Consider the following 10,000-nt stretch of genomic DNA (forward strand, 5'->3'; position numbering starts at 1 on the left):
GAATAGCAAAACCTAGTTGACTTCCCAGCTCAAACTGAACGCGATGTAATCAAACTTATAGCTGACGCCGTAGAGAAAGCCCATATGCGAAGTGGAAAAAGTAGGAGTAGACATTGGAATAAGAGCTGTTGTCGGACGTTCATCAGTAACCGGTGTGATGTTAGCAATGGAATGCGTATCCGCTGTTCTCTTTTCTGCTGTGATTGAATCAGTAAGCGCTGCGGATCTTTTCGTATAAAGAATAAACCTCATTCGATCTCAGAAGGGATGAATACAAAGGAAGGGAGTTGCACTAGTCTCATAAATGCCAGTCAAAGAAAACTAACTAGCCAAAAGGCCGGAATAAGCGAAAAAAAGGGATTGGATGGCTTGAATTCCCCTGTTCTAGCTCTAGAAGAGTAAGCTAAGAGTCTTATTTATATTATATAAGAGCCAGCCTATCCTAGTTTTTCCTGTAAGTTTTGGTACTAGGAAAGAATCCTAGCTCCTATAAGAATCAGAGGCGGCGGAGATAGACACTTTGGATTCGGCAAGCTACTCCGCTTTCTAATTAAGATTCAAAAAAGAGGGTTACTACATTGATAGAGGCATAAAAGTATTCAGTTATCCCAATACTTCTCGTCTTTCTGGCTGCTATCTTCCTAAACTGTAGGAGGAAGGGGAAGGGCTTTATGAACGTTACAGAATGAATGGTCAATGATAAATCACCTTGCCCTCCCTTTAGAGGAGTAAAAAAGGTAAAGCTCCGCACTAAAACGCTACCAAAGCTTCGGAGTTCTATTCCTTCTTGCGTCCAATCTCAAGGATAAATTCAACCTAACTCGCACTGCATGAAAGGACATAACCTAGTAATAGGTCATTAAGTTCTTCCTTTGATACTTATGCCATTAGATTAGAAAGAGTAAATTGTCCATCATCTTCGAAGGCCTAAATCCCCTGGGAGGAAATCGTATTAATGATATCATGATGCTACCTCTCCTTCATGTGCAGCCTCTTCTCAAGCAGCAGATTGCCCGAAGACAGACTGAAAGCCCTGTTTCAGCTGAGAGCATTGATTCCCCTGGTACCTCTCTTTTCTATCACAGCATTAGAGGAGTGAGCCCGCCCTTCATTCATCAGGTCTCAAAGTATAGATTGTATGATAGGTAGGTGGAAAAGCTACAACATCACCTTAGTTCCCTGCCGTCTTGTCTTTCTTGAGGAGCAAGAACATTCTTTAGTTCTTTCTCACTTGATCTCATGTCTTTTCCCTTAGATTATGTATTTGTTATTATATTATAGAAGGCATTCTCTTTCTAGACAAAAAAAAAAAAGTTGAAAATATTTTTTTAAAAAGGCAAAAGCCACTAGACGAGAGGGGCAAGCAGCGATAGCAGCTCGACCTTAGGCAGAGCCGCTCAAACAAAGATAGCTTCTTGATCCACGTATCTCATTGATTTTGCGATAGGGGCGGAATGCCAAGCCGCTCTAACACCATTCCATTGGGGAGTCCCATCCCAGCCTTAGCAGGGAACTTACTACAGAGCCAGACAGAGGACAGCACATATCATGAGAAAATTATCTAGATAGATAGGGCCCTAAGAACTTCATTCGTACTCTTGATGTAAATAGAGGACAGGACGCATAATAGCCTAACCCGCAAGCGGGTTAGTGACTTACGTACCTAACCTATTAGCTGTCCTGCTACAAAGCTGACTGATAATGCCCGCTTTACAAACGGAACACAGTGAGTTTTGCCGCGGGTCAACCCAACCCCTAGGCTATTACGGGCTATTACGCTTCTTGGCCTCATATGAGTGACCTACGTACCTCATAGGTTAAATTGAGTGATTACTCCCCTAAGCCACAAGCTGGTTAGGTCGTGGCCTACCTTTCAATCCGTACGTTAAGGGATTCCCTTGTGGAAATCTGACGTCGTGAGCTTAAACCTCAAGAATGAGTTCTTGCTCCTGAACCTATTGGTAAAGTGGCTTAACGCTCTTCTCCCGTAGCTCTCGTCTATCTTACCAGTCAGCCGGCTCTATATAGTGCGAGATTCTTTCATTATTGATTTTCTACGGGCTCTATAGGCCTTCACGAATGCGTCTTCTCGTCTGAGGACGATTCCTAATTCATCGTTAAAACGTTAATTTCTCAGTAATAAGAGAAAGGGCTATGCTATTATCGGGATCTTGCTATGAGACTTTCTTTCATTTCTCTGATTCGATAGCGCTTCCCAAAGAGTGTATTTTAGCTAGCTTATACTCTTTCTTTTGCACTTGTTTCCGGGCAATCGTACCTCTCCTTCCTTTAACAAGTAAGCTCTTTTCTCTATCCAGACTCTATCGAGTCAGTACTTCATGCCTTACAGTCGAGTAATAAATTACCTTCCTTTATCAAGTAAGCATTATTATCTCCTTTGAATTCGTATGGTTGAAAGTTGCCGAGAATGGGTTAGAGCGGGTAACATAAGAAATTCCTGCGAAAGCTCCATCAATTAGATTGTCTTTGCGTTGGGGTTGAAAGCTCGCTCGGTTAATGGACTTGAACCCAGACAATGGACATGTCCCAACTTCCTTCCTATTAATTGAAAGTTGGTAACTTAGGCTGAATTCTCTTCGGACTCAGAATATGGTACCAAAGAGGAGGGTTCGCCCATAGTAGAAGAAAGTCTGCTACCGCCAACGAGTATGAAAAGGCCCTTTTCTTAGAGGGCTTGTCGCTCCTCCATCATATGCCTTCCTCGAAGACAAAGAGTTAGTTACTTAAAGCTTAGATTGTTGAATCGGAATCTGGTACCCAATCTTATATCGTGGAGAAAACCTCCCCCGCCACTGAGCCAGACGATGACGATGCGGTAGTTGATATAACGGGATCACTAGCTGATACCACTCATCTTGCTGATTCAGTAGTAAAAACGACTTATACCGTTGAATTACTTTCTTTATTAATGCAAGTCAGAGGGGACTACTTAGGAATCCTCAAACAAAATAGCACTCTTTCTATTTCTTGAGGCAAAATCCAATTCATCGAAAACGAGGGAACTTTCGTTAGTCAATATCCCAAACATAGGGCTTATGTGATACCTGTTGGATTAACAGCCTAGACCGAAGAAAATAACAAGTAAAGCAGGTCAGGTGTGAAACTTTTACGTCTAAGTAAGTGAAGTTGTGCTAACCGGTCCTATCCTAGATCCAACCGAGTTGGGAACGAGCTAAAGTGGATTGATCCGGTCGACGTGGCTAAGCTGAAAAAAGAAGGGAGCCCTATATATTCTATACTGTATTGATGGCTCATTTTGGCTCACTTCCTCGATATGGGATCGAAAATGTTAAGTACTCAGATTTATTAGAGAGGTAGCGGGCTAGCTGTACAAGCAATTCGACCATATATAAGGGTAGGGTAAGGTCCCTCAGGCCAAGCCCATCAAAGGCTCCCCTAAGAGTTAGATTAGTACCGGCTTGATGATTCCTTTTTGAAAGGATAAGCCTAAGAGATTGCTAGCGAGAATAATTGAACTGAACATTGAAAGACTACTGCTTACAACTCGCTTTCTGTCTTATTTGCTGGCCTTTAAGATGACTGGTACTAGGTAAAAAAAAGGATATTACAATAATAATTGTGCACCCAGAGTAGACCAAAGCAGCTTCACTCACTTGAGACTCATACATTGACAGACCCAGACAAAGTTTATTGATATGAGCCAAGATCGGGCATGAGAAGGAAAGTGGCCAACTAAGCCCTATCAGGGTTTATAACGGAAGACAACTTATTGAGTAACTGCTTGATCCCATCACTTTGAAAGCTACAGAAAACAGCTGTCTCCAAGCTGGTTGAATATTAATTTGAACTCTATCTTTTGTTTGGCAAAAACGGATTATGATTTAGTTCTTCTAGCTTCGAAATCGGGCTTATCCAGTGGCGCTTGTCTTGGTCTTTCACGCGACTGGCTATCCCTCTATATATATTATACGCAATATCTTGACAGGCACGATCTACCTTGGCAACGAACTTCACGCTACGTCTCGGGGTGTACTTTCTATCACTTTCTGGCGGGAAGCCCCGAGCTCTTTGAGATTAGCATGATGATGTTTATATTCGCTTGAACTTGTTAACTTGCATGTGAAAAGCATATAACTAGTCTTCCTTCTCATGGCCCGGCACAAAATGCTTCTTATTTTTGAGAAGCATTGTATTCTAATACATACCCAGATAGAAGGACTTTTTGCAGCCAGAACCAAGATATGCTTCAACATAGCAGCTTCCACCAATGAAGCCCGAAAGCACTTTTAATTTAAAGGTAAAGGGCAGCCAATTTCCAAGCAACATTCCCTTTGTTCTTAACCATATCAGGACCAGACCATAAGAACCTTCTGCAGATCTTATCTTTTGTCTTCAAATCAAAACCGGCAGTATGAACACAGTACTCCAGTAAACTTGCATGCTAAAGAGGGCACTCTGAACCAGTTGTCCAGCATATTAGAGGTATTTATTTTCCAGTACATCTCTTTACTCTAGCTTTGATTCTCTCAATTAGAGGCAAACAATCACTAACTGAGAGACTGGCAATCCCAGGTACTTCATTGGCATTTTACCTTCATTAAAGCCAATTAGATTTGAAATATTGAACTTTGCAGCATCATATCCATAGTAGATTATACTCTTGGATATGCAGTAAGACCAGAAAGATTTGTAAATTCTTTTAAGCATTGATTGACTACAGCAAATCCTTCTCACGAACTAGAGATTTAGCAATCAACTGAGTGGCTTTCGCTCCTTATTGTCTATCGACGGAATTAATTCATTCAAAAAATAAAGAAAAAAGGGCTTTAACGGCTCTTTTCCTCAACCTGTTCAATTGGAGCTAGCTATAGAGCGCACTTTCGGTCAAAGGACAGGTGTTGGCAAAATTTTGGATAAATCATCCGTTTTTCTTAGGCAAGCAGTTGCCCGATCAGAATGATGGAGAGGTCATGCGTCTGACCACAACTCCATGTCAAATGTATTTCGATGGCTCCAGTACGCAAGGTGGTGCGGGAGCAGGTATTGTTTTTCTCTCTCCTAACTAGTAGTGAGACAAGTCATCGCTGAGTATCAGGTAATAGATGCAAAGCAGCAGCCATAGAGAAAAAGAGCCCTAGACTCGATTCGCCGAGTTTGATGAAATAAAAATAGACCAAGTACCTAGAAGAGCCAATGTTGAGGCTAACACAATGGCACAGCTGGCTTCGACGTTTGAGATTTCCTAATCGGACACCTGAAGAACATACGTTCAAAGGACGATTCCAACAACATTCCAGATCACTTTTTACTGTTACATAATGGAGCCAGAAGAGATTGGGCAGGATGATTGGCAACAGCCTCTCGTCAGGTACTTGTAAGATTTATTTATTTAATAAAATATGCTAAGAGATGCCAGGCCCGCAAGAAATACGGACCAGTGCAGCATGTACCAGCTTAAGAATTGCATCCGATCTTAAAGACTTCGCGCCTCGACGCTTTGCTTTGATCCCTGACCTAAACTCTTTGGTAGGCTACTCTTCTACCATGAAATGCTATAAGTTAGGTTTTTTAGCTTGCCTTTCTCCTTTCGTTCACTCGGCCTTCAAAGAAAGATGGACGGGGCGGGCAGAGGAAAACCTAACGATTGTTCCAATCGAAATGGAAAGAAAACCCATGAATAGGAGGTTAGGGGGGGACAGAAGTACTCAACGAGGATAAGGGATCCCCCCGGGTGGATGCGCGTGAGAAGAACTAAAGCCACTACAAGACTCCTACCTAATATCTTGCTATAGGCGCTTTTGGCTTTTGACTTGTTTATGTATGATTACGATAGAACTAGGGGCGCTAGCGTTGATGAAAAATTCCTATTCTTGCCTAAGCCTTCTACTTACTTTTCGAGTATAGCCTTGTGAGGAACTTAACTTTAGCTCTTCGAATGACAGAAACATCTTTCTTGCTCTATGCGAAGAATAGCCCTTAAAGCTGGAGAAGGAAGAAGTGTGAAAGCAAGCAAGTCAAATTCAGGCACATTAGTAAGTTCTTTTCTCTGAAGAATGTTCGAACTCAGACATAGATGACTGGGATCACTACACTGGCTTTGTTGGTTGGTTTGAGGTAGGCAAGTAAAGAATAAGAAATTAGGCAGGGACCACGCTACACTCTCACCTCTCTCGAGCTACAGGAACCCTAAGCCAGGTATGATGCTGACTTTGCAAGCGCAGGGAAAAGAGCTGGTAGTGATTCTTCGGGACAAAGGCCAAGGGTGAAGCCGGGGAAGTTTAATATTTAATAAATTCATAAATGACATCGCCTTTAGGGGCGCCGTTTTCATCCAACTAGAAATATCGTATGAGAAGCAAAAGAATGTTACGTTACGCCCAAAAGTCCCATGCATCCTTTCTTTCTTTGGTCAACAACCAAGCACAACTCAATAGAATGAATTCTTCAAGACTCCTACATGAACTTTCTGTCTGGAGGGAATCAATTTTTCTCAATCAATCACTACACTATGTTTCAACAATTTCTCAATGCTATGTCAAGGGCCTTCCACTGGATTCGAAATTGCGGAAAACCTGAGCCTGAGGTCTTGTCTTAAAAGAGAAAGTCTCTCAAGAGTTGAGAGCATCGGACTTGACTTGGAAGAAAATATTGTATCTTCTTTCTGTTTTAGGGGGGGCCACTATTCCTTTAGTCGTTCAAGATCAAGTTCTCGCCCATTGCGATGGGATCGCTGGGATGGAAGGGCCACCAACTCCGCCAGGTATAGAACCGAAGCACCTCTTGAAGCGCCCCAGCGGCGCCCCTACCTCAACCGGTTATTCTATTATCCCGGAATAAGAACCTCCCCTAATCTCGGACGCATTTCTAATAGATATTCTTTATTGCCGCTACGGGCTCCTGAATCTTGGGGGGGCTGACGGGTTGAACCGTCAGGTGTCCATCCATAGTCAATTAAAAATTACAAGTAGAACGGCGTGTGGAAGCTGCGTTGGTAGCGGACGGTTTTTACCCCCTTTCTATTCTTGATAGGTACCGTGACATTCGTTACTATCTCCATTCCCTGCGGGGGGGGGGCTGATGACGCCACGGACCTATCAGTCCTATGTCATGCAAATAATGGAGCATGGCACCCGGCAAAGCCTTCCCTATCTGCGGGTCATCCAAGCCATCCATCATTCGCATATTCTGTTAGACCGAGTGGATGGTCAATAGTTTTAACCGCAGGGAATCAATGGGCCAGCTCCGAGAATAAATAAAATAAGTGGCTCTTTTTGTTTCTATACGCAATTCACGTTAACATGCGTCTGTAGCCGTTGCAAACAGAGGTAGGAGGAGGACCAAAACCAGACAGAAAATGGAAAAGAAGAGCGACCCCTATTCAAACCGAAAGAAGTACCTCACCTTACGAAGAAGTAGTTGGAGCTGGGCTCCGAACTATGAGAGTTTGCTTTTGTATTATGTTTCTAAGAGAGGTATGATCAAATAAGGGATCAGACCGCTCCCGGTGTTCGAACAAGTCATTAATGGTCGGCTTCATTGGTATCCTTTCGATATGCGTTGCGAACACTTTCATTTTTAGCGTCTCATCTTCTCTAGAGAAGCGAAACTCGAACGGATAGAGCGGATGGTCCAACTACATAACTTTTTCTTTTTCATTACTTCTATGGTCGTGCCTCGTGGCACGGCAGCACCCTTACTATTGAAATGGTTCGTCAGTAGAGATGTTCCCACAGGTGCCCCTTTTTCCAATGGTACTCTAATTCCAATTCTTATCCCTTCATTCCCTCTTTTGGTCTATCTACATTCCAGGAAATTCAGACGCTCCATGGACGGAGCAAAAAGTGGAGTCTTGGTCAGAGCAGGCCGCCTTATTTTACTACCAGACATAATTGGGAGAAGCTCATCCGAAACTAGAGCTGGAAACGCCTCATTTCGTTTCGTTCCCGTTCTTCATTTCCTTCTTCTCGAATCCAAGGGGGACTTCTCATATTTAGAATCTTTCTGCGGTGTGCTCTGTTTACTATTCTTTCGTACTCTCTTCTCTTTACCACGCGATAGGTCAGCAAAGCGTGAGCGGGCGCAGAGAAGGAAACGCCAAAGACTTCGGCCTAACCCTAACGGGAATGAGCAAGAACGAAATGACAAGATGAGGTGCTCCGGGCACCCCCATTTAGAAAGAAGGGTCGAAGGTTTTGGGCCTGTAGCTTTCCCCGTCCCCCCTTCGTCGGGGGGTGCTTGTGTGGGGGGTGTGCCACCTGAACCTGAAATCGGGCTTGAAGCTCTCGCCTTACCAACGAGCCGACAGCTGATGGCTGTTGGTCACGACTACCACCAAAAAGCTCCAATTCAGATGAATATTGCACATTTTGGAGTGTGCATCTGTATGTTGGGTGTTCTTCTGTCGTGCGACCCGGCGGCTTATGTGCGACCTGTGGCCCACGCCTCCTATTTGTTCAGGGCGGGCGGCGTGAACTCTGACTCGATCCGGGTATTCAATCCCGCCGCTGAGATGCTCAGTTGACTCCTTAACCTTGATAGGAAGATGGCTTATTCAATAATTCGTGCATAAGGGTAAGGAACTTTGGATGAACTAATGCGAATGGGTGTAAGCCTCGCTGCTCGGAAACACCCAGTGCTGACCACACTGAGAGACACGAAAGCGCAGGTAACGCCAGTTGGCGAAGTGGCGTTAAGCATCCCTAGCGGTACGAAAAGAGAGGTCGTGATGATATCATCTACGTCCGTACCGCTCCTCGTGGAGTAGATCCCGCATCCAACCAAGTCTTTGACCAGGGAACGGGATAATTCCCACTACCGCTGGAAGGCCAGCCGGGCCGTGAGCGCGGTGGGAACGGGCTTCCCAAAAAGCCAGCCCCGGGCCGGGGTCGGCATAGAATGAAGGGGACGGCCCTAATGTTGTGTTGGCAAAGCCAACTTCTTGGGTTGCGGGCGGAGAAGAGCGGACGTGGGGACTCAGACCGGGGCGCAGCGTAACTAAGAGAGCCATTCCATTTAGGGCGAGACAGAATGGGCGGGCACGAATTTATTTTGGGAAAGCTGGTGTCCGAGCCAATTTGTAAGACGACTACAACTTCACTTATTAGATTAGTATTCGCCGAAAAAAATGGGATGAAATAGAAAGAACGCGAAGCGCTAGCGCTATAGTATATCAAGGTTTTTTTTGGGGGGGGATTTGCTTCTTCACAAGCTTATCCCCGCCCCGACCGGCAGCTGCTGCCCCATCTCTAAATAACTTAACTTCCCCCGGTCTTCGGCCCGAGCTGTATGAGGCAGAAACTCGCCCCACGTACGGTTCGGAGGCCGAGCCCCACCCCAGCTGTAATGGTGCGGCTTAGGTCAACTAACACAAAGAGGATACAGTTCACTCAACGATTGCCTTTGGGTTCCGAACTCCATATGGGGAAGGAGCGTTGTTGTTTCCGAGGTCTCGATCATTTACATGGACCCACTTCTCATTCCATTTGTGGGAATTTTATGATCTATAAACCGTCCCTAACGAACGATCGCCTCATGTTTGAGCATGGTGAATCACTTCGTGCCGACCTGTTGCCAATAAACTTTTCGGCCTCATATGAGAATGGAAAACTTGAGCATTTTCTGCATCGGTGGATGAAGAATCGCGAACATAAGAATTTATGGTTGACCATGTTCCCAGAAAAAAGATACTTTAGAGAAACAACGAGCACGACTGAAGTGGCTATACATACAAATCCATTTACGGATAGATATGCTTCGATTGGAACTGGAAGTTCCAGAACAGGCGGCTGGTATACCACCATAATGAAACTGCCTTTTCTTTTTTTTATTCGGATAGGATTTTGGTTGGCTTCGTCGGGAGGCTCGCGTAGTTTGTTACGTCAGCTCCAAAAGGATAAGTTGCGTTGGAATCGATAAAGTTCCGTGGAATTCATAATTGCATAAAAAAAAAGAAAAGGAGTCTTCAACCCTCTATGAAAAGCTATTAAAAAATTTCAAAGGCAAAGGGCCAAGGTGAGAA

General features: G+C 44.3%; 3 protein-coding genes across 3 annotated transcripts in view; all 3 read left to right on the plus strand.

Annotated features, from left to right (window-relative positions):
* The window catches only part of LOC130955376 (putative cytochrome c biosynthesis ccmC-like mitochondrial protein), a 7,309-nt gene extending 703 nt beyond the window's left edge, over positions 1-6,606 (plus strand). The window contains exon 1 of the mRNA XM_057882213.1: positions 1-6,606. This exon is cut by the window's left edge and continues 703 nt beyond it. Within this exon, the coding sequence (XP_057738196.1) occupies positions 1-20 (20 nt within the window). The 3' untranslated portion in view covers positions 21-6,606.
* Positions 6,607-6,749: 143 nt separating this feature from the next.
* LOC130955375 (cytochrome c biogenesis CcmF C-terminal-like mitochondrial protein) lies at positions 6,750-8,524 on the plus strand. Its single transcript, XM_057882212.1, has one exon. The coding sequence runs from the start codon at positions 7,607-7,609 to the stop codon at positions 8,501-8,503; it is 897 nt and encodes a 298-aa protein (XP_057738195.1). The 5' UTR covers positions 6,750-7,606; the 3' UTR covers positions 8,504-8,524.
* Positions 8,525-9,267: 743 nt separating this feature from the next.
* Positions 9,268-10,000, plus strand: part of LOC130955377 (cytochrome c biogenesis CcmF C-terminal-like mitochondrial protein) — a 2,868-nt gene continuing 2,135 nt past the window's right edge. The window contains exon 1 of the mRNA XM_057882214.1: positions 9,268-10,000. This exon is cut by the window's right edge and continues 2,135 nt beyond it. Within this exon, the coding sequence (XP_057738197.1) occupies positions 9,268-9,897 (630 nt within the window). The 3' untranslated portion in view covers positions 9,898-10,000.

The sequence above is a fragment of the Arachis stenosperma genome, chromosome 10 (assembly GCF_014773155.1).
Source record: "Arachis stenosperma cultivar V10309 chromosome 10, arast.V10309.gnm1.PFL2, whole genome shotgun sequence".
Lineage (NCBI taxonomy): Eukaryota > Viridiplantae > Streptophyta > Magnoliopsida > Fabales > Fabaceae > Arachis > Arachis stenosperma.